This window comes from Erinaceus europaeus, chromosome 15 (genome assembly GCF_950295315.1).
Source record: "Erinaceus europaeus chromosome 15, mEriEur2.1, whole genome shotgun sequence".
NCBI lineage: Eukaryota > Metazoa > Chordata > Mammalia > Eulipotyphla > Erinaceidae > Erinaceus > Erinaceus europaeus.
The window spans coordinates 30,683,095-30,710,095 of NC_080176.1; the positions used below are offsets into that span (position 1 = coordinate 30,683,095).

Genomic DNA, 27,001 nt, shown 5'->3' on the forward strand with positions numbered 1-27,001 from the left:
AGGCGCGGGACGGGCGGGGACGCGGACGCGGGCGCGCGCGGCTGGGCTGAGGCGGGCGGCGGCGGCTGTGGGCCGGCCGCGGAGGGGGAGGAGCGGGAGCCGAGCTAGGCGGGCGGGCGGAGGATGGGGCCGTGCCCGGGCTCCCGCTGCAGCCGCCCGGGGATACGCTGTGCACCCTCCGGCTCGCGGCGGCCGCGGAAGCAGCGTTAGCGGTCGACTCTCGCGGCGTTCGCGGCGCTTCCTGACCGCGCTTCTCCCTCGGGCTGACGAGAAGAGGCGGCGGCGGCGGCGGCGGCACCACCACACCGGCGTCTCTCCCGTTGGAGCTTGCTTTCTGCTTTTTTTTTTTTTCTCCTCGTCAACTGCCTCACCCCTCCCCCCTTTTAAAAATTTTTTCCTGAGGAAGGGTGACCTCTGGGACTGGAAACAATATTTTTATTATTATAGATATCTAATTTTTTTTTAGGAGGACTGAGGAGAAAGGGGTGGGCGGTCGGCTTCTTCTCTTCTTTCATCTCCCTCTTCCCTCTCCACTCGACCCCGAGCCCAGACCCTAAAGCGAAGCCCGCATCCTCCCGCACCCCGGAGCCCCGGGTATTATGCTGTCCTCCCTGGGGGAGCTGTGTCCGGCCTCCCCCCGGCCGCCGTCCTCGCGCCTCCGGGCGCCCGCGAGTCACTTTGCTCCGAGGCGAGTGTGAGAGGCGGGGGTGTCCGCCTCGCTCGCGCCCGGGGGGGGGCGGGTGAAGTTCATTGCCCCCACTTTGTCGCGACCTTTCCGGAACAACCCACCTCCCCCTCTTTATTTTGTATTTTTATTTTATTTTGAAGGGGGGGGTTGGTGGTGGTGGTGGTGGCGGCGGCGGCGAGGTGGGCCGGGGCCGGGCGTTTTCGCGGAGGAGGGGTCGGTGGGGGGCGCGGCGGAGAATGGCCGCGGGGAGGGCTCCTCGGAGCCGCCGCCTTCCAGTCTCTTGATCAAAGCATTCCGCTATTCTGATTTATCGCCTGCTCGGGGAGTTATTTTTTATTTATTTATTTGCCTGATTATTTTTCACCCCCCTCCCACGCCCCTGCCGAGGGAGAGACGTGTGTGTGTGTGTGTGTGTGTGTGTGTGTGTTCAGCCATTACTTTGCTGGGCGCCGCTCCCGGGGAAGCTCGGAGCCTCGGAGCCGGGTGGGGGGGGGGAGCCCCGCACTTGGGCTCCTCGCCTCTCGCCCTCGCGCCCGTCCTCCTCCCTCTCTCCGCCCCTTCCCCCCTTTTTTTCTTTCTCCTCTCTTTCTTCCCCCCTCCTCTCTCTCTCTTTCTCTCTCTCTCTGTCGCTTTCTCTCGCTTCTTTTCGGCCACCGTCTACCCCGCGCCCTCCTCGGGGCGGAGGGAAGCTGAGGCAGGGGAAGGAGGGAGGGGGCTCGGTGTCAATTTTTTTTTTTTTTTGGTGCGGCCGCGGCGAGCGGGGCGACCCCGGCGGCGGCTGAGCCATGGATGGCCCGGCGCGGGGCCATGGACTCCGCAAGAAGCGGCGGTCGCGGTCGCAGCGAGACCGAGAGAGGCGCTCCCGGGGTGGGCTGGGGGCCGGCGCGGCGGGCGGCGGCGGGGCCGGCCGGACCCGGGCGCCCTCGCTCGCCTCGTCGTCGGGCTCCGACAAGGAAGACAATGGGAAGCCCCCGTCCTCCGCCCCGTCCCGGCCCAGACCCCCGCGGAGGAAGCGGCGCGAGTCCACGTCGGCCGAGGAGGACATCATTGATGGATTTGCCATGACCAGCTTTGTCACTTTTGAAGCGCTGGAGGTAAGGGGGGAACCCCCCGCCGCCTCCCCCCTCCTGCTTTCCCTTTATGCACGACCCCACTCGGCTGCGCCCGCCCGGCTCTGCTGCCTTCCCCCGCCGCGCTCCGGGCGGGCTCGTCTGTCTGTCTGTCTGGGCTGAGGGCTTATTGTTGGGGGGAGAGTAGGGGGCGCGGGCAGACAGGCTGCAGAAGGGAATCGCCAAGCCGTGCCTGGTCTCCTCGTCGTCCCCCCCCCCCCGCCTTTCCCAGGCGCCCCCTCCCTGCTCCCCCTCCACAGCAGATGGGCAGGGAGAAAGGGGTTCAGGCATCACAACAATGCGTCCCCCTCCACGGCTCGCTCTGCCCCTACTCGTTCCTGTCCTCCCTCCCCAATCATGGCTTCTTGGCTGCTGGAAGTCTCTTTGCTGGGATCGGGGCGCCCGGGGACGGTTCTCGGGCGGCGTGTGTGTGTGTGTGTGTGTGTGTGTGTGTGTGTGTGTGTGTGTGTGTGGAGACCTTTCCCGGGTGTCCTCGCGACCTGAGGTTTTGTGGGTTTTTGCCCCCCACCTCTTCCCTACCTTTTTTTTTTTTTTTTTTGGTGAAGCTGGGGAAGGGGGCGTTTTCTCCTGCTTGGGAGAAAGGAGGGAGGAGGGGAAGAGAGGAGAGGGAAGGGTGGAATTCTGTATTCCACCCAGGGCTCGGTGACCGAAAGGGTTAATTATAATATCTGTACACATCCATATGCACATGTGTGTGTGTGTGTACAGGAGCAATTTGGTTAAAGGGCAGAAAAAGGCAAACACAAGGGCCGACTGGTGGGAGGGGAGAATCCAATCCGAGCTGGTATCTGAAGGGCTTGCCATCCAATTGTCCTTCTCCCTTTTTTTCTTTTCTTTTCTCTCTTTTTTTCTTTCCTTCTTCTCTCCCCCCTTCTGATTGGCTTTGTGTGTGTATATGTGTGTTTCTTTATTCCCATGGCACCTGCAGTTGTTGATTTTCCACATGCACACATTTCTCTGCTTAGCTAACCAGCTCCTGGGGGTGGTGGTGGCAGTGACTTAGGGGGAGATTGTCCAGGGGACCTGGACAGACCTGTTAGGTGCTGCTGTGGGTCTCAGGCTTCTAGGTACAACCCCCTGTCTCCTCCCCCACCCCCAGCACACCACTCCACTCACACAGAAGGCTTGCAGATCTGAAGAGTTGGTCCCAAGGCTTCAGCACAGAACCAAGGCAGGAGTTGGTTACTAGCCTTTCATGCACCTGGCATGATGGTTTGAGGCTTCTGAAGGAAACTTTTCCTCTTTATTCCTTTCTCTCTCTCTCTCTCTCTCTCTCTCTCCTTTCCTCTCCCTCCCTCCCTCCCTTTCCATTGTTAATATGAGATTGAAACGCCCAAATACCAGCTTTGTTAAAGACAGCTTTGTGATTCAGTGACTGTACAGGTATAGATGGCTGGTTCTGTGTGTTTTAGGTGTCAGGTGTAAATACTTTTTTTTTCAGCCTTCTTGCCAATCTTCTTTTCATTTTAAACTGCCTTTGGTGGAGCCTGCTGGGGGTGATGGTGGTGACCAGTGGTTGGGGGTCTGTGGAAGGGTGGTAGTGGTGGTATTGGTAGCCATGTTTTTTGGATAAGTTAGTGATTGAATCAACTACCCTTTGGTTCAGGAACTGTTGCTTTATTGGCTAAAATGGATGTTACACAACTGTCTTTGAGTATTGAGGCTCACCACTTATTAGGCTAATTCTAACTGTGGCTATAAACTTTTCGAAGGTGGGAGGGTAATGTGCAGAGTGACCTCTTTCTGTGTCACTTTAAAATATGAATTGAAATGGCAGCATATGTCCTAATAGGAAATGCTGGCTAGAATTTGGTTCATCACTGCTACCTGTTTGCTTGAGAGTGGTGTTTGTAAAGGCTGGGTACAAGTGGTTCTGATTTGTGTGTGGTTTTCCTTGGTTGCTGTGTGGCCTCTCTCAGTAAGCAAGTAGAAGGGGCCTGCACATTCTCATAAACATTTTTGAAGACCAGGTAAGAGCAGTATAACTTAGACAGCTGTGTTTGATGGTTTTATTTTTAATAAACAGATGCATTCATCTTTGACTTTTGAGAGAAAATTGCCTACTTTTGATACTTTCAAACCAAAAAATCTTTAAGTTTTAAAAGAAGATTGTTATAAAATTTTGTCTTTAATGTCTTGCTGTGATTCCTCCCCCCCTCATATCTCTTCTAGGTTCAAAATACAGGTTAATTTGGTTACCTGAATAACTTGCTACTGTCATATCTGAATAATTTGTTACCTTCATATTGGAACATCGTTAGCATATCTGTCTTTAAAAACCTTTCCATAAATCATTATTAAATCACTACTAAAAAAACTTTCCATAAAACTTCATAGAGGAAATTGATATGCAGAAGTAGAGAGAACAGTATATTAAACTCAACTACACCTGACTTCAGCAACTCCCACCTCTTTCTCATCTTGTTTCATTTTATGTATCTCATCTACTGATTCCCCCAGATGTGTGTAAAATAGTCCTATATTTGTTTTAAATGGTAATGACCAAAAGAAGCCAAGTCCTCAAATACCATTATTACACCTAAATAACAGTTCCTTAAAGAATACTGCTCATGTTCACATTTAAGAGGCCCAAATTTTATAGCAAAAATATAGAGTTTTTAGAGTAGAAACACAGTAGAACTCTCTCTCTCTCTCCCTCTCCCTCTCTCCTCCCCTCTCTCCATATACATATATATATGATATATATATATATATCTGATGTCTTTATTGGGTGGTCAAAACACATTGTATAGTGATCACTGAGACACCTTGCATCTTACCATACTTGAAAAATTTACTGAGCTTTCACTCAGAAATGTGAAGACTTCTTAGGAAATTGGCAACTTAATCTATGAACTTGGACAGAAATATTTGTTATAGGAGTGCCTGTAAATGTGAAGAATTAATAGAGATGCTGAGTTACTCTAAATGCACAATATTTTGAACCTTGTGTTCATAAATGAAAAAAGTTGTCACCACATGCCATCATGACTGTTGCAAGTATGATGTGGTAAGAAACAAGAACTGCTGGATTGTACAACAAGGCTTTCAGCTTATACAGATTCAAAGCAATAACTAACAAACCATGGAGTAGTGTAGGTTGGATGTTAATGACACATTGACTCCTTGCTTTTGTCCTGAACAGTTGATTTTGGCTTCCCTTTTAAACAGAGGCTCCTAATTTAGAATGAAATCTGTTGATATAACTCGTTCCAGGTCAACCATGACTTTCCTACCACTATAATGAAAGTAAGATACTTGCCTAGTGAGAACCTGCATTTTTACGTTGATTATTTTCTCAGTGTTATTTGGTTCTCATTTAGGATGATAAAAGCTTTGTGGGTAGTTCAAGGAGGCCCACATTTTATTGGCAGTGAAACTGGCTGAGGTAGTTTCATATTCTGCAGGGACATTTGTCTTGAGTAATTGTGCCCTGAAGTTCAAGTGTGTGATTTTGAAGAGTCTCATGATAGGAGATAAGAGGATAGGTGAGGAGGCTAAAGTTGAATGTGGTGTTCTTTCAATATGCATTTATGAATTAGAATATCCATTTAGATATTAGATATTTTTTGAATGACAGATTGAGAGTGCACATCCCTAGATATCGAGCACCTTTTTTTCTACAATGACTTCCAGCAAGCAAAATGCAAATAGGAAAGTAAAGTTCTAATACTGCTAGTATTATCTGATGTGTTGGTAATACAGCTTTTTCTGCTCTTATTTGGGTTTCTGTGTAATCTTGACTTGGAAACCCTGTGAGTACCTTGACTGAAAATGTGACTTTGTATGTTCATTATTTTCCTTTTTCAGTCCTTTGTTGTGCACTGGGTTCTTAAGGTAGCTTTTTTTGGTACTGCTGACCAAGGGAAGCACAAATAAAATGGGTAGAATTAGCTAGCAGCCAGGAGGTCAATTGGAGATTTGCAGGCTTATGAAAATGAAGGAAGACTGGTTTCTGGTGGGCACTGGTTTAAACTGAGATTTCTATGTTGTGGTTTTCAGAATTTATTATGGTCAAATAGCACTTAGTAGTTTTTTTTAAGACAATAATCATATTCTTTGTATCAGTCAGTAGATATTAATTGTCTGCTTTGATAGGTACACATACTAGGAAGAATGCAGAGAACCCTAAGAGCTGTGCAGTTTAATTGCTGAAATTAAGCCCAGCACCTATAACCTAATTTGGGACAGATACCCAGTACCAGTTAAGTGCAACAGGCTTTCAGAGAGGGGTACTGGGATAGGTTGACGTGTTTGAGAAGCCTTTATGGAGGAGATGAGGCACAGAAGGTTGAAAGGATGTGGCTAGATGGGAGAGGAGTGGGAGAGAGGAGATAGCATTCTAAAAGGAGGAAATAGTGAGGGAAACACAGGATGAGGACACATGGAAATATGCTAATTGCATAGGGCTGGGCAGGGGTCAGGAGTGCTTGTTAAACAAATCAGGAGACCTGTGGGGACCTATTTGGTAAACTTGACTGTGGTATCTAGTTTAATGATCTTGGGAAGCTCACTTTCTGAAATCAGTTTTCTTCTTCCTGTGGAGAAGTGCAGAGGAGCTTTCCAGCACATGCCAAGCTGATAAAGAACATAACTGTCAGATGTTCATAGGTTATGCTCCATCTCTTTCCTCTTCTCCCCCCCAACTTTGACCTACTTTCAGATAGTTTAGAAATTTGATGGACTTGATAAAATTGAATGAATAACTTGTCCTGTCAGAATTAAAAGTCTTTTATTATATGAGTGTAAATTTTGAATGTCAGAGATGATAACTTGACTTGCCTTTCTTCCTAAATTTGTTTGCCAAAGGGTCCTTTCATTCTTGGTTTTGTAATCCATGATCCAGTGTTTGAAATGCTGGAGCAAATTTCTTTCCAGATCTTGGAGTTTGATAATATTGTGATTGTAGGGTGAATAGATTGATGATAAAAATATATGGGAAATGAGGAACAGAAGTTTGAGTGTAGACTGCTTCTTGAGATTGACCAGGGGGAGAGCAAAATGTAAATATTGATGATTAGTCCACTTCTCTGCCTGCTCTCTTTCCCTGCCAAGGGTCAGTCCTTACATTGATTGCTAGCAACCCCAACATGAGGTGAGTATTGGTGAGTGATATTCTCACTAATAGCACATTCAGTGCAATAGCAGCCTGATTATGACGCCACTAACCTGCTGTCTAGCCAATTTTTATCCAAAATTATCGCCCTTTTCTTGCATATGTATGAAGTGGTGGTTCAAGAAAGGCCAGTGATAACCATAGAAGTGTGTTTTTGTTGTATTTTTCCACTTGCTGTCTTGGGGGATTTGAGAGAGGACTGCATAGTAAGTGGGCTAGTTACTGCATTTCACTTCTGAAAGTATGCATGGCTTTAGGATCTGAGGAGTTTCAAAGTGGTGAGAAAGCTGCAGAAAAGGGAGAAGTATATAAATAGTATGTTTGGTTATAAATTCAGTATTTGATCAAACTTACTAAATTTCAAAGCAGAACATTACTTCAGGAGTTTTCATGTGAGGTAAGGTTGAAGATTATATAGAAATCACTATGATTTAAGGTGTTTTGTGTCAGTTGAGATAAAATCTATTTTACTTCTTTTTTTTTAAAAAAGTTAGACAGAACTGGTGAATGTTAAAGTGAATCAAAATGTAGTGATTGACCTCTTCTAAGACTGTTCATCTATATCTGTTACCATTAAAGAATCATATTTTTTGCCTTCCTTAACAGGATTCTGATACTTTTCTATGCATTGCTACTGTACACGTCAAATAGCAGTGGTGACTCCTTAGTTTGAGAACATGTTAGGATTAAAAATGAGGTGCCCCAGCTGAGAAAATAATAGTTGAGGTTTGCTGTTAAGGTGTAGTTTAGGTCCCAGTGGCTTCAAGATTTAGATGCCTTTGGAACAGGTCTATAGTACTTCCTGATGGGGTGGCCGGTGGGGAAGAGGGAACAAACATACACCCATATGCAGAGTGTGGAAGAGGCTTTACATTTTAGCTTAACCCTATATGGCAATGAAATCTAATATACTAAAAGTGACCTAACCTTGTGAACGTACATCATTTTTTTTCCTCCTTAGAGAAACACCCCCCCCCATCTGTATTAAACCTAATCTGTTGATAAAGGGGAAAAAGTGATGTGTTAGTTGGGTAGCAGCTATTCATTTGAAAAGTTCTGAAAAATTCAGCTTTATTTGAAACTCAGATAATTAAATTTTGGAAGAACATGGTGATAATTAATTTGTTGAAATTCAAAACAGGAGAGAGAAAAAAACAATTTAGGGGCACTGTTATCTGGAACAAAACTGATTTTGTTATATAATATGTACCTGTTCTACGAGTAGGTGAATATAGAGGTTTTTTTAAGACTGAGGAAATTCAAGTTTGTTCTTCCTCTTTTTCTCTTTTTCTTTTCTAACAGAACTTTAGGGTAGAGGGTATGCAGACAATACATATCGTTTGGAGGTCATGAAAAATAGGTCTTTATGCAGTCCAGAACTGAGGAACATAATTGAACAGTCTGCTTTTCATTGCTCTTTTAGGATCAAGCTTCTGTGTCTCACACTTTTTCAAGTCTCCGATCCCATCTTTACAAGTGAACCTGTAGTCTGAAATCTTGTATAATGCTGCCTTCACATATGGGTATATATACAGGCAGCCTCATCTTTGGGTCAGTTAGATTCCTCACTTACCCACTGCCTCTCTGCTTCCTTTCATTTTTCTCTTTCCTCCTTCCCAACATGTCACTTGCGGTGGTGGGATGCAGAAAAAGGAGGTTTGGAGCAGAAAGGGAACTCAATCCTTTATTTGCACTGGCACCTCAGAGTTGGGTGAGAGAGCAGCAGTTTGGGCCACGTGGAGGTAGCAAAAATGGCCGCCTCTGGCAGCAACCTTCCCTGCGTCTAATCCCCGAAGTGAAAGGCAGGCAAGAGAGAAAGGGGCAGAAGAAGGAGGGCTTTTATGGGAATAGCTCTCATGAGAATGGGAAGGGGGAGGAGTAACCAAAGCACTCCAACTATAGGGGAATTGACAATGCCCTGAGGGCACAACATGGCGGAACAGGCACTCCGAGAATGTCCCAACTCTCGCGGGAACTAGTAATAGCCTGAGGGGACAACATGGCAGATGTGACTGCATCTGCACAATTACCCAGCACCAACATACCTCTAACTTCACTGTAGTAGAAATATCAAAATTACATTATAGTTATGAGTAGTGAAAGGTACTAGACTTGGAAAATTGTGAGTGAAATGTGTAAATGTCTAAATTTTACACTTTTATCACTTGACTTATGACAGTCTGAGTTCTGATTAGTTAGTACTGTGAGGATAGATTACATGCCGTGATTTTCTGATTTTTATTCATATCTGAACTCTAATGAGAGTTTGCCCAAACCAGCACCACAAATTAACCAACTACATACAAATGTGTTTTTAAAGACTTCGCTATCATTTTGGTTTATCATTTCCTCATGGTACTCTACCTCTCGTTTAGTTTCAAAACCCTCAAAAACTCATGCATTCTGAAATGGAGTCTCAGGGAAGGGAAAGGCCCATAGTTTGTAAGTAATGGAAAATAGCTAATGTAGATTGGGATTATTTTTGGCAGTAAGACTTTAAATTGAATGTGTGTGATTTCTATGAACAGGTATTTTGAAATTACCTGAGCTAGTTACAGCATAAGCTGTAAAGACAAATTGTGATTCTTGGTTTTATGGGTGGAATTTTGATTCTTTGAGACTTGGGTGAAATTCTGAATCTGGAGTGGGGTCTAAGTCAATGCCAGGTTCACGTTCTGATGATACCTGAGGGATATTATTCCTTGGTATCTCTGCCTTCCCTCTAACTGCAGTACACCACCAAACTTGTTTTAGGTTTCTGCAAAGCTGTTGCTTCTTTTTCTTTCTTTGTTTTCTTTTCCTTTTTTTGCAGATCTTCTGATGGCAGTGATAATTTTAGAACCTGAAAAGAGGAATTAAGAGAATCCAGTATTGTACTTAACCTTCAGTAACTGAAGTATTATTGTTTTCGAGAATCTCTGCACAGTAGTTACTCACTTAATAGTCTTCCATAATTTAAAATTAAATAAGAAAAAATTGTGAGAGTAGAATTGTAGGTGAAGCAATAGTCAAACACTAGGTTAATTACCCCTTATCTCCCACCAAATACTAGACAGTCCAATATCCATTCATTCTCTCTGTACCTGTCTACTTGGCAGAAATCAGGAAGGTTGGGCTATTAAGAAATATATATTCAACAAGGGCAACAACAAAAGGGATTAAATAAATATTAAAAAAATAAATATATTTCAGTGAAATTATACTTTCACTTGGACAAAAGGGTAAACAAATCTTTGATTGTCTATATTGCTGCTTACTGGACAAATCTCCACATTTGTCATGGAGATTCTTAGATTGTTGTGTTCCTTTGAGTGCCTGTGTGTGAGAGGGGAAGAGAATGAATCACAGTTTTGAGATTAATATGTAGAGTTGAGTCTTTTTAGAGGGTGCAATGTTTTTCCTTTTTTTTTTTTTTTTAAGATGGTGCTAGCCTAAAGTTAGGGCTTTAGTTTCCCTTCAAGTCTTTTGATCTGCTGCACACCAACCTTTGTTGGTTGTGCTGATTGTTCTGGTTGTGCTTTCTAAGCCCTGACTGGCTTTAGAGAAGCAGATGTTGCCTTCAGTGAAGTAGTTCTTCCATCTCTCATTTTGCAAATGAAAACACACCCCAGAGGGGTTAATTGACCTGTTCCAGATCACCCTGGGAGTTAGTAGCTCTTCACTGTTGACCTATGAAACAGGGAGACTGTCTTCCCATAGTACTTGGATTCCCAGAAATTGGGAACATGGCAGGATAAGTTTATAAGCAGCACTACTGCGGGCGGTAGTGCAGCAGGTTAAGTGTGAAGTGCAAGGACCAGCTCAAGGATCCCAGTGAAGCAGGTCTTCAGGTTTCTGTCTTTCTCTGTCTTCCCTTCCTCTCTCTCTGTCAGATACAACAACACCAATGGCAACAATAACAATAATAACAACAAGGGCAACAAAAAAATTGGGAAAAACTAGTCTCCAGGAGCAGAGGATTCACAGAGTAGGCACTGAGCTCCAGTGATAACCCTGGAGGCAAAATAAATAAATAAAAATAAATAAAGCAAATAAAAACAGCACTACAAATGAGATTAAACATCCATGATTGTAAAACTTTTCGTGTTTTTCTCTAGAATTTTTCTGAATATTACTCAGTATCTAAAACCTTTTAAAAATATTCTTTTTTTTCCCCTAGTGTATCCTGTAATTCATTTGTCTTTCTCTACAGATGTATTCACCTTTTAAAAATTCCCTTTTCATCCTTGAATGTTGAGTGGGAAGATAAATAATGTCTGTATATCGGATGACCATAATATGATCCACTTAAAAAACTTTGGAGAAACTAAGCAACTTAAACAGTATTGGTAGCAGAACATTTGAAATAAGTAAATTATGATATATGGCTGAACTGAAGACTCAACCAAACTTCTGAAAGAGACTGGAAATTTAAATTCACATAATGTGTTGGTTAAGGCATCTTGCCTGTTTATTGATGAACCAGAAAATTTATAACAACTGTTTGTCATGTGTGTATATTTATAGTCATTCATATAATGAAAAGAAGTTTTCATGAAATTGTAATAACATATCAAGATGGATGTAATTAAAACAGAAGCAGATTGACATCCTGAATTAAATGCAAACCATAAACCCGGATACCTGAACATTGTGGCATACATCTTTGCTGCAGGGGGCAGTCAGCCAAATATGCAAATAAAAAGACATTGATGAATTTCCCTTGGTGTGTGTATGTGGTTTCAGAGAACCTAACTATTTTATTAATCTTTTATCAAGCACTGTTTAGATTTCCAGCAGCAGTGGAAGGTATTAATTTTGTAGACCAAATAGCATAGGACCAAAAAAGTGGCAAATAAGGGGAGGACATGATTGATATACTGTCCTGTAAATAACACATACGACTGACAAAAGGGCTGAGTAATCTTAAGATCTGTGCTTCATGTCATTAATGGAATTGTTAAACCAGGATGTTTGAGTTAACTTCATTCAGAGAGACTGCCTCCCATTTAAAATGCAGCTCTATCTTTAGATGTAATGTTGACAAGATAGTAAATCAAATTTTGTAAATTGATTTAAATGTATCAGAAAGATCATACTATGTGAAAAAATTGAGTTTTCTCATTTAGCAGTGAGGCTGGGATTTTGGTAGAGTGGTTCTATTTAGATGGACATCATTTTACTTGAGACACTTTTCTTTGTTTGTTTCCTGTACTCCTGGAAGAAGAGATTGTGAGATTTGGTTGTGAGATTTGCATTTTCTGTTTAGGTTTAGTACCTCACTTGGTCTGTGCTTCCAGGAATAATTGGTGGTGATTTGAATAAGCCTGCATCATTCAGATTTCAGAGGTTGGTTTTCAAGTGTGTGCTAAGGAGGGCTTGCAGCTATGAATATGATTTCCATATCTGTTCCATTGGGGAGTCCAGACATGTCATAACCACTTCAGAGTCATGATTGTACAGAGACACCCTAGCTATAACTTTTCTATGTGACAGTTCAGTTTTAAAATTGTAAAGATGCCAAAAGCAAGGCTGTATTGTTATTAGGAAAGTTGGTGACATCTGTTATATCTCGTTAACCAGGGGAGAAAAATGCTTTAATCAAAACATCTAATTATGCCCTCTCAACTGATGAAATATCTTTTGCTAAATTTTTGGAATTGGCCTTAATGGAAGAAGCTTGCCACTAGGAACTGTGCAGTAAATTTACTCTTTATATGGGGTGGGGGGGTTTGAACCATGGTGATATAGGGTGCTTTAACTTTATAACTTGCTTTATACTGTGTGTTGAAGATCGATATCTTCAGATGTTGTCTGTGTGGAGTCTTTGTTTTTGTCCCTCCCTTTTACTCCCATAGCATACGAGGCCCCACAGGGAGTTTGTATTTCCAGATGTGAGCCAAGGAGGATATGTGGTGGCTGAAAGCAAATTATAATTACAGGTGAGAGGCAGGGGGATAATTCAGCCCATGTGCTAGGAGGTGCAGTTTCACACCTGAATGTTGAAACCTGCTGTGTTTGACAGTTGTGTTGTTTTAAAATTAGTTTTATTAATATAGAAATGGACCAGATTGTTTCAGGTCACCTTTAGTTGAAGGAATAGAATTGTTTTTAAATATTCTAGCTCCTCTGATTACTTTAAAAGGTTGCTAATTATTTGGGCACTGTGACCTTCCATTTTGAATCATTCAGACTTAAAACCTATCTAGTAAAGTCATCTTTTTATCTGTATTTCAAGCCAGAATTAATTTTATCTCTAGCTGATCTCCTATAACTGAATATAATGGTCATGATAAATCTTAATTTATTGGTACTCTTACTTTTTATGTGGTGCTGGAGATGGAACCCAGATTATTAATTAATGTGTATATTACTGTTAAGCCACCTACCTGACCCAACCTTTTCCTATCTTTAGAATGAGAGTGGGGGAGTATAGAACACCACTCTTTATTTAACCTGTAGACCTGTCTTTGCTGTTCCCATGTAATAGCAAACCCAGAGAATCATGACTGCAAGATGGCCACTCTATTGCTGAACTTCCTTCCTGGCCTCTGACTGATAGACTTAATCCTGGGCTGTATATTAGGGCAAAGAAATATTTTAAGTCTTTAAAGAGAATTTCATCTTTTTGAAGTGATTTTCCCGTAGATTGAGAGATGAAATCATGGGGTCAGTCTAGAGGAATTTTTGATAGTTTGACCACAACCCAGTGTACTTCTTAAAAAATTTGGTGTGCAGTTCAAGTGTTAATTGAGAAATATTTATTATTTATTGGATAGGGGCAGAAATTGAGAGGAAAGGTGGAGATAGGGAGGGAGATGGGAGAGAGATGGGTGGGAAGATGAAGACAGGGAGGAGAAAGCCCAGAACTCAGGTCCTTGTGCATTATAATGTGTGCTCAACCAGGTTCACTACTACCTAGCCCTAAATGTTGCTAAATTTTTCTTTTTCTTTTTTTTTTTCTTTTCTTAAATATCCGCTGTAATTACATCACTTGAGAGTATGACTGGAATCTTGGGATTTTTCTTCCTACACTAACAATGTATCTGTCCCCTCTCCTCCACCTCCTGTTCTTACCATTAACCTCTGTGCTCACAAAAGCTCCTGGATTTGTTACTTCCTTTACTCAGTAATTGCTGCACAGTAAATACTCAGTCAGTGCTTTACCTCTTGCCCCAAAAATTCCATGGAAAGACATTTTTGAGAGGGTGCTTTTATTCAGTGATTATTCTGTGGCAGCTATTGTGCTCAAATTTTGTACTCATTAAAGAAATGCCATGGAAAAAGGGGAATGATATTGCTGTTTTATAATTGAAAGAAACTTAAGTTCTGAGAGGTTAAGTCAGCTTGCCCAAGGTTAGTACAAGAGAGACAGCAAGGCAGCAGTTTTTGCCTGACACAAACACTTGTACTCATCACCTCATCACCCCTTTCTACTCTTCTTTTAAAACAGATTTGTTATGTGAGAATGTTCCCAAAGGGCCTTTTGGTTGACCACATTTTGTTTCCAGCTTGTGCTGAAAATTATCTTGGTAACAGAGGATTTTCTAGGTATAGCAATAGAATATTTTGGGAAGTTTTATTTAAGTTTTTTAAAAGCTGGAGCTGGAAGTAGGTATCTGCCACTCATGTAGCACCCCTGCAGCATATTTACTGTTATTCCTTTCCTCTCTATCCCACTGTGTCCACTGCCCCATTATACCTTCCCTTCCACATATACTTGATCCTTTTCCCCATGCCTCATTGCTCAGGTAGACATTAAACCTTTGCCAAAGGCAGTGTTCCAGTTTCAATGTTGAGGATTGCTATTTACCAGTCCCTATACCCAATCTTTACTGATTTCTTATAAAAGCCCTCTGGAAGAGAAGTATAAAGTTAGACATAGGATGGACACCTCAAATGTGTTACTGTGGGTATAAATTTATACCTATCCTTCTTCCCTCCTTCCTTCCTCTCCTTCCACCAGAACACTGCTCAGCTCTGGCTGATGGTGATGTAGGGGATTGAACCTGTGCCTTTGGAGCCTCCATCATGAGAGTCCCATTGCATAACCATTATGCTATCTACCCCCTGCCCTATAAGCTTTATTTTTTACTTTGGATTCCTGAGTATTTTGTTCAGCCAGTATGGTTTTAAACTATTCTAGGAAGTGGTACTTTTCTTTGCAATGCATTCCAGAATAAAACAGACCTCCTGATGCTAGTTTTTTTTTTTAAAGGAATCAGTACTACATTGATGTTGATGAAAGACCATACTAAATAATTGTTTTTCTTGATATCTATATCTGGAAGGTACATAGTCTGTCCTTTATTTCCTCTTTCATTATCCTGAGCACATTTGTGCTGTACAGGTTTGTTTGTGCTACATGTATGCTGATGAGTATGCAGATTTTCTTTTTATGGAAATTCCAACTTTGATCTGAGTGACATACACTTTGAGATGTCATCTCATTTGTGGGCTAAGATGGATCTTCACACACCTCATCTTCTAGGTTTAGGATTCTGACCTGTTTGATGACCATATATTGAGTAGTTATTACCCCCTTTAGACAGACAGACACACACACATACACACACCCTAAACTTTCAAAGATTTCTGGGTGAATATGAAGGTCATTCAAGTTAAATGCTTTTCTGCAGTCTCTTTTTGAAGTGAATTGGTAGTTTTCTTGATTTTGCTATATTCTAAGACATGCAGTCTTACCACTCTCTCACCAACTACTTCAGTGGTGCTCAATGGTCCTTTTGCTTACTCAAATGGAAATATAGTAGAGCTCTGTTTTTTTTTTTAATTTGCTTTTTTCCCCCTTTTGTTGCCCTTATTTTTTAAATTGTTGTTGTAGTTATTATTGTTGTTATTGGTGTCATCGTTGTTGGATAGGACAGAGAGAGATGGAGAGAGGAGAGAAAGGCAGAGGGGGAGAGAAAGACACCTGCAGACTTGTTTCACCAACTGTGAAGTGACTCCCCTGCAGGTGGGGAGCTGGGGTTTTTGAACCGGGATCCTTACGTGGTCCTTGGGCTTCGCACCACGTGTACTTAACCCACTGCACTACTGCCCGACCCCCTAGAGTTCTGCTTTCAACTGAGTTTGTGATTGTAAGGGAGACTCAAGTCACATCATCTTCTTTGATGTTGCAGCTTCAGCTATAAAAATTTAGTGTAATAAAAGTGACAAGAGGACTTAGTGGGGGTTGTATTGTTATATGGAAAACTGGGAAATGTTATGCATGTACAAGCTATTGTATTTATTGTTGAATATAAAATGTTAATTCCCCAACAAAAAATTTTAAAAAGTGCTCTCATACTTGAATCTTATATGTTTTAATATGATAAGCAATAAGTGTATAGTATACATTTTAAATTGTCTAGGACTGGTTTCAAATTGTAAACTTTGGTGGGCAATATATATTTGTATAATTTTCCTTGTGTACTTTATCTCTGATGGATGGATTATAATGACTCTATCCTGATGTTTTCAACTAAGGAAATATACTGTGAACTGGACTGATAGAGATGGGTGTCAGTTTTGTTTCAGCACAGTGGGTGTCCTCTATTTACAGATGAACATTACTTTAGTGTTATTGTAAATTTCTACATCTGCTGCCCATATTTCACTGATAATACTATTTCATTTAGTATGGTGTACCTGAGATTAAGAACAGAGAAATATGTTTACTCAGACTGATTTGGAAATTACATTGTTGAAATATAGCCCATATGGCCATTGTAAAATAGTACTGCATATAATTGCCTTCCCAATGATGTGCTTAGTCATTACTTCCATCTTCCAAGAAGCACTTCTGTATAGCATGCTGATAGCAATGGCATCATTAGAAAACATACGGACATGCAAAGACATTAAATTGTCTTTAGTTTAAGAATTAGATTACAGCATTAGAGGATGGGTCACCACATTGTCAATCGATAATTCTTGCTTAGTTCAGCTCTGCTAGACTGGATGATAAAGATTTGCATAAGTATCACCTGTTTGCTGGGTGTGTTTCACATTTTCCCTGCCAACTGTGAGTTCTTTTAGCCACATATAAGACCTCATCACAATATAATAGCTGATTTCTCTGTAATGTTTTTTTTTTCTAACTATTCTTGCATTGTGTGGAGTTGTTTTCCCTCAAACTCAGCTTTCTGAATGTACACTCAATAGTAAGCTAAATCAGAGGGTCATATATTGATAGATGAAGAAAGATACTGATTAGTAGAATCAGGAGGCCACTAGTTTGGATTCCATGTTGCCTAGGCTTGTGTTCTTTTTTGTATAGCATTTGTCTCCTCAAATCCACTATTCTTGTTTACTCCATAGAAGCAGTGAGTTTTTTATAACCTTGAGTCTCATTATTAGGTTTCCTATGCCCAGGGACCATGTGTCAGGGCACAGAAGGAGGTGATCCCTACTATTTACTGGTTAGCTATCTTTCCTTCCCCTTCCCCCTTCCCCTTTTCCCTTTCCAACTATCTTTCCTTCCCCTTCCCCCTACCCCCTTTCCCTCCCTTCCCCTCCTTTCCCCTCCCCTCCTCTCCCTTTCCCCCTTTCCCCTTTCTTCCTCTCTTCCTTTTCCTCTTTCTTTCTACCTTCATCTCCTCCTCCTCTCTCTCTCTCTCTCTCTCTCTCTCTCTCTCACCTCTAGGGTTATCGCTGGGGCTCAGTGACTGCACTATAAATCCACTGCCCTGGAGGCCATTTTTCCCATTTTATTGACCTTGTTGTTATTGTTGCCATTGCTGTTGTTGTTGGATAGGGCATAGAGAAATAAGGAGAGGAGGGGAAAACAGAGAGAGGGGTGAGAAACATAGACACCTGCAGACCTGCTTCACCGCTTGTGAAGCGACCTCCCTGCAGGTGGGAAGTTGGGGGCTTGAACCAGGATCCTTACATAGGTCCTTGTGCTTCGCTCCATGTGCGCTTAATCCTCTGCACAATCTACCACCCAGCCCTCAGTTGAGGTTATTTTGAAGATGCAGCAATTCTGAGGCATATGGTATGCTTTGATTATTTTTTCCCCAGGGCCCTTTTGTAATGTGCCAGTGAATAATAAGTGAAATTACAGAATGGAAAGTCATTCATCAAATTTAATGTTTCTCTTTAGAGTTTAACAGAAATAATGAGGATGTGGAGACTTTCTGAGCAATAAGTGACTTTGGGAATCATTTGGGCAGTGGTTTTGAGCGCCCCAGGGAACAAATCAGTTGAGGGGAGGCCTTGACTTCATTGAACTAGATAGAGTTCTACCTTAACTGTTTTTATTTACTAGAGTAAATTTTTCTTTGAGAATAAAAAGGTCTTGGGATTCTTCTTCCCTCCTCCCCTCCCTTTATAGACACAGAGAGAATTTAAGAGAGAAGGGTGAGATAGGAAATAGAGCTACTTGCAGCACTATTTCACTGCTTGTGAAGTTTTCTCCCCCCACTCCTATAAACAAACAAAAAACAACCCTGAAAGTGGCCTCAAAGAGCAGTGGATTTGTAGTGCAGGCATTAAGCCCCAGCAATAACCCTGGTGGCAAAACAAACAATACCCACCCCTCAAAAAAAGAAAAGAAAAATAAAAAGAAACATGGATAGCTATAGCAGACATTCTAGGAGAAAAGAGAGCGGCTGTGAAGGAGTGGTGTGCTGTGTAATTGTAGGATGCCAGGCAGGCTTGAGTAGAGTTGGTGAGGAGAGAAGGGGCCTGTAGAACTTTAATTTTAAACCAGAATGACTTGAAAAGCTTAAAAACAGCTGAAAACAGCTATGTAAGGGCATTATTTCCTAGCAGAAGTCTTAGAACTTCCCAAAATTTCCCTTCTGGTGTTACAAGATCTGATCTAGAACTTAACATGTTATATTTGTTTATGGGAATTTCCCCTTGTACCCAGAACGCCCTCATATTTAGCCCTCAAACAACCCTGTGCAGTAGCATTATTTAATCCTCATTTTGGAGATGGGGGAACAGGCTTAGAGACATTTGATAACATCCCTATGACCATATAAGCAGAAAGTTGCAAAGCTAGGATTTGAGCCCATTCTAATTCCAGGATGTGTAATGCCTCTATGATGAAAAGGAAGGGAATGAATATGTCTGTGGTTACATTTTCATTGACATAAACTCTCCTCACCTTCACGTGAGATGGTTCTAGAGCTGGCCCTGGGTAACTGCCTATCTCTAGGCATGCAGTGTTTGATTATAGAGAGCATTTCTCTCCCAACTTGGGGCAGCTGTGGCAATTCTGCAGATTTTAGGTGGATTGCTGGCTAAGCAGCTACCTTTTGATCTTTTGGAGATGAGTTTGACTCTTGAAATTTTCAAGATGTATACTGTGAATGCCAGTGATTTTAAGTCAACAGACTCAATTGAACTGATAATCCCCCCCCCCCAAGTGAAATCTTTAGATAACTCTTCTTAGGAGTATAAAGTTCTATTTTTAGTACCCATGCTTTTGAGGACTTCGATGTATGATGATAGATTTTAGAATATTTTTGTGTAAGAGACACAATTGTATATATGTGTTTCTGCATATATAAGTCTAAAGAATATTTAAAATATTCTGAGGGTCGAGGTGATTGTATACAGTTGAATGCACACATCACAGTGCACAAGGACAGGGGCTTATCCCCACTTGCAGGGGAGGGGGAAGCTTTACAGTTGGTGAGGCAGTGTGGCAGGAAGGTCTCTCTTTCTTCTTTCTCAACTCATCTGTCCCTGTGCTCCCTCCCAAAAAATTATATGAAATAGTTTAAAGCAATATAACCAACACCTGTGTATTCCCCTCACTACCAGTTCTAACAAGGTTTAACAAATTACTTATATTAGAATTATATTGATGTTAGATAATTTTTAGTATGTACTGAGGAGCAAATGAATCAGTTGTAAGCTTAAAAATCAGGAATTCTTAAATTTGACTGTCCCTTGGAGGTACTTTTCATAAAGTGTTTCTACCACATGGGAGGATTGAGAGAGCCACGCTTCCAGAACTTTGGAAGAGCTTCTTTCTTAGGTGATTCTTTTGGCTAGTCAGGGTAGAGGCTCTCTGTCCTGAGGTGGCGCCTGTTAGTATTTCTTACTAGGTTCTCTCAGATGCCTATACACCTAGTTTTTATTTTTAATTTTCTCTGTCAAACTTAAATTTTAAAAATTATCTTTATTTGGGAGTCGGTCTGTAGCACAGCGGGTTAAGCGCAGGTGGCGCTAAGCTCAAGGACCGGCGTCAGGATCCCGGTTTGAGCCCCCGGCTCCCCACCTGCAGGCAGGTCCCTTCACAGGTGGTGAAGCAGGTCTGCAGGTGTCTGTCTTTCTCTCCCCCTCTCTGTCTTCCCCTCCTCTCTCCATTTCTCTCTGTCCTATCCAACAACAACGACATCAATAATAACTACAACAATAAAACAACAAGGGCAACAAAAGGGAATAAATAAAATAAAATAAAATTATCTTTATTTATTTATTGGTTAGAAACAGCCAAAAATTGAGAGGGAAGGGGTTGATAGAGAGGGAGAGAGACACCTGCAACACTGCTTCATCACTCACAAATCTTTCTCCCTGCAGGTGGGGACCAGGGTCTCATACCTGGTCCTTGTAACATGTGCACTCAACCAGGTGCGTCCCCACTCGGCCCCCCTCTGTCAAACTTTTTTTCCTTTTTTTTTTGGCCTCCAGGGTTATTGCTCGGTGCCTGAATCTACTGCTTCTGGAGGCTATTTATTTTCCCCTTTTGTTGCCCTGTTGTGGTTATTATTATTGTTGTTACTATTGATATCGTTGTTGGATAGGACAGAGAGAAATGGAGAGAGGAGGGGAAGACAGAGAGGGAGAGAGAAAGATAGACACCTGCAGACCTGCTTCAGTGCCTGTGAAACAATTCCCCTGCATGTGGGGAGCTGGGGGCTCAAACCGGGATCCTCATGCCATGTGCACTTAACCCACTGCACTACCACCCAACCCTCTCTGTCAAACTTTTTAATGTTGTCTGCTCTCCCAAGATTCTGAGGGCAATGCTCTGGGTGTTCTCTTCCTTCTCTCTGACTGAGGTGTGGAGGAATATATTTACATATCAGTTACAAAGCATTTTAGATACTAGGTGTGAAGCATTAGAACAGGGAAGTGTAAGATTTACAGGTCTTGGGAGCTACTGTCCCAAAAAATGTTTGAGATGAGCTCATAGTTGCTAAAAAATTCTACCTCAGAAATCACTGGGTACACAGGGTTTCATTAAAAAAAAAAAACTGGAGATGCACACAACTTTGTGTGAAGACTGAATTATCAGATGGCAGTTGAGGGCTTTTTTTTTTTTCCCTGAGTCACTGCTTTATCAGTAAGATGCGCTCTGCCACTAGAGTGGTCACTTCTCTGTGAATACATCTCAAAAGACACCTTTCAGAAGTGCTGTCAATTCTGGATTATGAGGGGCCTGGTTATCTCTTGTGGCCCTTAGTTCCATAAGGACACCCATACTGTACTGCTTCTCTCTACTCAGTAAATAGAAGGAATTTTTTTTTTTCTGTGCCATTCACTTCTGTAGGCACTGAGTTATACAGGAATGGCATGGAGGGAGGAGTATTTTTGTATCCCATTGTTTGTTATGTGTAACAGAAAAGAAGATGGAGGATTTATAAATATCCTTTAGTAAAGTTCTGCTGTTTAGCATGTAAGAAGTGTTTTTGCCTAATTTTTGCCATGGCTTAAATTCATAAATGTGACTTTAGCCAGAACAGAGGCCAAAACAAACAAGGCTGAGCAAAAATGCAGTCACACGGTTATGTGATCAGAACCTCCTTAGTACCAGGAAGAAGGCACATGACCAAAACCTCCTCAGTACTGGGAACAGATTTGTAATCTACCTTGATTAAGAACTTTGATAGAGAAATTTCCCATCATCTACTCCAGGCTCTGGACCACTGCTGATGAAGGGTTTGATAAGGAACCCTGTCTCCATCCAGAAGATAAGGAAGGAAGAAGTAGTTTTCTTGAGCAGCCCCAAGAGAATGTAGCCATGGAAATTATAGGCATAAATACAGATCCTTCTCAGCACTGAGTTGGCAGTTGGTACTTTACCAACTGCCTGCTTTGATGACTAATTCTTCACTTGTGTATTCTAATAAATTTTCACCATATCTACAGTAGGTCTGTCTGCTTGTTGCTTTTTTTCCTTTAGGTCCCCCATGTATTTAGTCACCACCACTGACCAGAAGTACATTATTAAAAGTGCATCAGTGTTCTTTAAATTGTTTTTTTCCCTGGATGATTTCAGTTACAAGTGTTTACAGAAGCTTATTTCTTCATTTAGATACTTAAAACATTCAAGTTTGGAGGGAATTTTGGAATTAGTTGAATTTTATTACTGTCTTAACATAATGAGAATGAACTAGATGAGCAGTTTAAGGTTCTAGCATGGGGAAGAGGCTAGACAGATAATGATACTCTCTTCTCTTTCTGCCATTACCACTATATGGACTCCCCTAATTCACCTATATGTTTGTACATTTGACAGAAAGGATGTCAGAAAAGGAAAGTTAATATCTAGGGTTCCGTACTGGACCAGGATTTGGGATTACTTTTACTGTAAAGATTTAATCAGAAGTGAAGCTTAAATTTTTTCCAGCTTCCCTAACAGTGTAGAGCTTGGACAGTGAGTAAAACCACTGGATACCTGAATAGGGACTACTTTTAGGATAATATCTGGAATCAGTCAATAAAATAGATTGCAAGAATATGGAAAGTTTCATATGGGTGGAGATGGCATAATTGTTATGCAAAGGGACTGTCATGCCTGAGACTCCAAAGTCCCAAATTCAATCCCCCATAAACCAGAGCTGAGCAGTGCTCTGATAAGAAAAGAAAAAAAAAATTTGTAAAGTTTGAGGAAGTAAATATTGAAAAAAATCTGACAGCTTTGGGACTATTTGGAGAGAGGAAATACAGGTGAATTTGATTTCCTTGCTGGATCATCTTCATTAGAAAGGGTTGGTTGCTGACATAAAAGAGGTGGGGGGGGGTGATCAAATAAGAAACTCTTCATACTTATGAAGACAAAAAGAAACATGTAAGATGAATTTTAAGAAATAAAGCATTTGTAGTCTTATGAACTCTGTTGGTAAAGTAGACTTTGACCTCAGTGTGTGAAAGGATAGGTAAAATGGTGCTGCTACCTGGTGCTGGGGTTGAAACCTAAGATCTTGTAACATACCTACAACTGGGTGAGTAACCTTTCTGTCTAAGATTATTTTTTGGTTATCATTGTTCAAAGGATGAAATTAGTTTCTTTTTCCATTTTAAGCTTTTGTTGTGTAGTTAGTAACATGTCCTTGGAGACTGTGTATGTAGTTAAATAAAGTCCAATACTTATATGCCTATGTAAATTGACAGGATTGGGAATAAGAGCATTGGAAGGATCCACGGAAGTAGAAACTGTACCATACTCGAGTTGAGATATTATATCGTTTTACTCTTAGATCAGAAAGGACATGAAAATACATAGTTGTCAACTTTTTCTGTCTGCTTAGTATTCATCAGTCAGTGATGATACCTTACTTCTGTTGAACACATGTTGTGTGTGAGGTTTTGTTCTAATTGCTTAAATCAACTTGTATTCCTCACATAGTGGCTTCACAAAACAGGTATTTTGATCCCTGCTTTATAGGAGAAAAAACAACTACAAAATTATGTCCAAAGCTACAGTGTATAGTTTGGAGCCTATGTTTTAACTTCAGAGCTGGATTTGAACCACTGCATCAGAGAACTAATAAAATACTGGAATTATTTTTTTCCCTTTCTTTTTTCCTGGTTTTGATTTAAAGTGGGCTTTGACCCTTTTTAATGTTCACCTCTTCTTCTCTGAATGTTTTCAGAGTGGCCATATACCTTACTATAGATCAGAGAACTGCAATCTAGAAAATTATGTAATCTCTCTGTATGACCTAAGGAATTAGTGAGTTAGTGGTAAAATAGGAATGTGGAACCCAGGCTTCTCATATATAGGTCACTGCTTTTCCCACTGCACTAGATAGCTTCCATCATTTTTTTAACTTAACTAAATTTTATCAATTTAATTTGTGTCATTCCTGTTGATGAGCTGAATTAAAATAGCTAGGCTATACATGATTTTGCCCTAGGCCTGGAAGCAGGTAGGAATTTTGGAAACTAACATTTGCCCTTGGGGTTCTCAGATTCTTTTCTAGTCTTTGGTAGGTTTATTTAAAAGTGGAGAGACAGTGTTTAAAGGGAATAGAAGAGCCATTCTCATACTTGGGTTTTATGTGATCTAAGGACTTATGCAAAAGGAAGTCTTTGTCCCCCCACCCCCCACCCCCTTTCTTTTTTTGAATTTGAGTTAGTGTCCACTTGAGGTGAAAGTAACCAGGGCCTAAGAGAGGAGAGGGAAAAAAAAAAAACCTTAGTGGTAGCATTCTCTTACTCTGCCCTACCCCTCCCTTTTATTTAGGTCTTACAAATAAGATTTTCAGAAAGGTGGAAAGATCTACCTTGATTCTTGGAGTTTGGGTTTTTGTTTTTGTTTGTTTTTTCTTTTGGTCCAGAGATTCCTTTTATTGTAGCTTTTATCCTTGGATAATGCTTTGTTTAAAAACAAATGCTCTGGTATTCTAAAACAAATTATCCAGCAGGCTCCCTGATTGTGCTCTCAGAGATAAAAGACCCTGGAGGTAGTGCTCTAACTCTGAATTGTGGTAGCCTGTGCTTGCCCAAGAGCAAGATTCAGTTTATTGTGGATCTTCTTACTTAGATTAATGTAGTCATTTTAAAAGAGAGAATATACATTTGAAAGAAGAAACATCAGGACCTCTAAAGGGAAGCTAGTTTATAAGTGGGTAGTAGAGTTTTGTTTCATGTTGGAACCTGAGCTTTGTGGGTTTTAATTTTTCTAAGCCAAAAAGTTTTGGTAGAATTGCTAACCCTTGGAAGTGTAATTGCTCAAGGACATGATGATGATAAAGAGAATTAGGGCAGGCCCACAGCCTGTGCTGTGGAAAAAAATGTTCATATTCTGCCAGTGACCCCAAATCCCATGTGGCCACAGAGCAGTTATTTAATTTCACAGTTTCTGTTCTTAAAGTTGCAGGTTGAGGTTCCCAGTAGGAGTAACTTTATGATTGTGACAAATCAGCTTCCTTTTAAGGGAAGATACTGTAATTGTGAGAAAAGAAAACCTTCATTCAAAGTTGTAGTCAAGGGTGACAGAAGAAGCTTTTTAGTTATTAAACCTCCAATTTTTTCCCCCAGATAATTATACTTCGGTCTTCCCATGTTGTGTATAAGAACAAGGATGGTTTCAATTTGTTCAATTCAATGGTTTTCAATTTGTGAATCTCAGGTACTTCTTGCTTTATGCAGTGGTTCCAAATCCTTTTATATGTCTGCACCCCCAAGGAACTTTCTTCGTTATTGTTTTTGTCTCTGGGTACTTCCAAGCACTCAGCCCACTTCTTAGAGAAACAAAGAGACAGAGCAAGAGAGAAATATACCACAGCACCTAAATTTCCGTCAGTGTGATGGGGGTTGGACAAAAAACAGGTTGTCTGTATGACAAAACTAGCACTCTCCCAGGTGAGATGGCTTGCTGGTGTTGTGTGTGTGCCTGTGCGGGTGTGCACTGCACTTCCAGGGCTTTGCACCTGTGCAGACATTTTCCTTCTAAAATTTGGTTATTAATGAGGGAGACAACCAAAGCATTATTCTGGCACATGTTATGTTGGGGAGCAAACTTAGCACTTCATGAATGAGGGTCCAGTGCTTACCTACTGTGTTGTCTCTTGGCATTTTTCTTTTCTTTTTTTGCCATCGCAGGAAAGACACTCTAGCACTGCTCCACCACCCTTGAAGCTTCCCCTTCACATAGTGGTCCCGCCTTGTGGCTGAGGGCATTACCCAGATCCTCATGTGTAGTAAAGTGTGCCCTCTACCTGGTGAGCTGTTTCCTGGCAACCCAGAGGGTAGTTTAAACATGTAGATATCTGGGCTCTGTTCCTGACTGAGTAGGCCAATCCCCACTGTGGGACTCTCTGTCAGGCATTCTTTTAAAAAATATTTTATTTATTTATTTATTTTCCTTTTTGTTGTCCTTGTTGTTTTTTATTATTGTTGTTGTTATTGATATTGTCATTGTTAGATAGGACAGAGAGAAATGTAGAGAGGAGGGGAAGACAGAGGGGGAGAGAAAGATACACACCTACAGACCTGCTTCACTGCCTGTGAAGCAACTCCCCTGCAGGTGGGGAGTGGAGGCTCTAACTGGGATCCTTATGCTTCATGCCACGTGTGCTTAACTGGCTGTGCTACCTCCGGACTCCTTGGCATTCTTTATAGTAACAAAAGTTTTGTTACTCCTACAAAAGTTGTAGAATGGTTGCTTTAGAAAAAATTTTTGGATGTTTTTATGGGTTGGCAGTAATGGTGACATATCTGATGACAGGTAATGAGTTCAGGGCCTATGCAAATGTGTGATATTGCTGAACTGCCTTTTCTAATTTTATAATTCTGTGTTTCTTAAAATTAAATAATTTATTTTTACCATGGCACTTCTCATTTCTGACTGTGGTGGTGTCATGATTGAACCTGGAGTCTCTCACATGCGCTGTATTATCTCCTTGACCTCCCCTCCCTTTTTTTTCTCAGCACTGATCATCTCTGGCATAGGATTGAACCTGGGACTTTAGAGACTCATGCATGAGAGTCTGTCTCTTTGCATAACCATCATGCTATTTACCCCACCCCTTTATTCTATATTTGTGTGTGAAGAGACAGAAACTGTGACAAGGACACAAACTAGTGTACTGCTCCACCATCCAGTAGTTAGTTCCCTTGGTGGAGCACTGTGGAGCTGTCCATGGTTTTCCCATGTGATGTAGGGAATTGAATCTAGGTCCTCTTTCATTGCTAGAACAGGTGTATTTTTACCAAGCCTGAATCATCTCCTAGCCCCTAGTGATAGTGATTTAAAATAAGTACTTTTTCTATTACTAAACCCTTTCTGAAAACAAAACATTTCTGAATATTTGGTTTTAAAACCTTGCATATTGTGAAATAGAACACATCTTACAGTGTACAGCTTCATTACATTTTCTGTCACAAACACTGAGATAA

At 41.3% G+C, this 27,001-nt stretch overlaps 1 protein-coding gene across 9 annotated transcripts in view; it reads left to right on the forward strand.

Moving 5' to 3' along the window:
- Window positions 1-10: 10 nt before the first annotated feature.
- Window positions 11-27,001, forward strand: part of AUTS2 (activator of transcription and developmental regulator AUTS2) — a 1,407,660-nt gene continuing 1,380,669 nt past the window's right edge. For 3 of the 9 annotated variants that reach the window (XM_060173545.1, XM_060173546.1, XM_060173550.1), the window contains exon 1: window positions 12-1,782. In XM_060173545.1, coding sequence (XP_060029528.1) covers window positions 1,474-1,782 — 309 coding nt within the window. In that variant the 5' untranslated portion in view covers window positions 12-1,473. Of the gene's footprint in view, window positions 1,783-27,001 lie in introns of all 9 variants that reach the window. The other 6 variants (XM_060173541.1, XM_060173544.1, XM_060173549.1 and 3 more) reach the window with 4 other exon arrangements.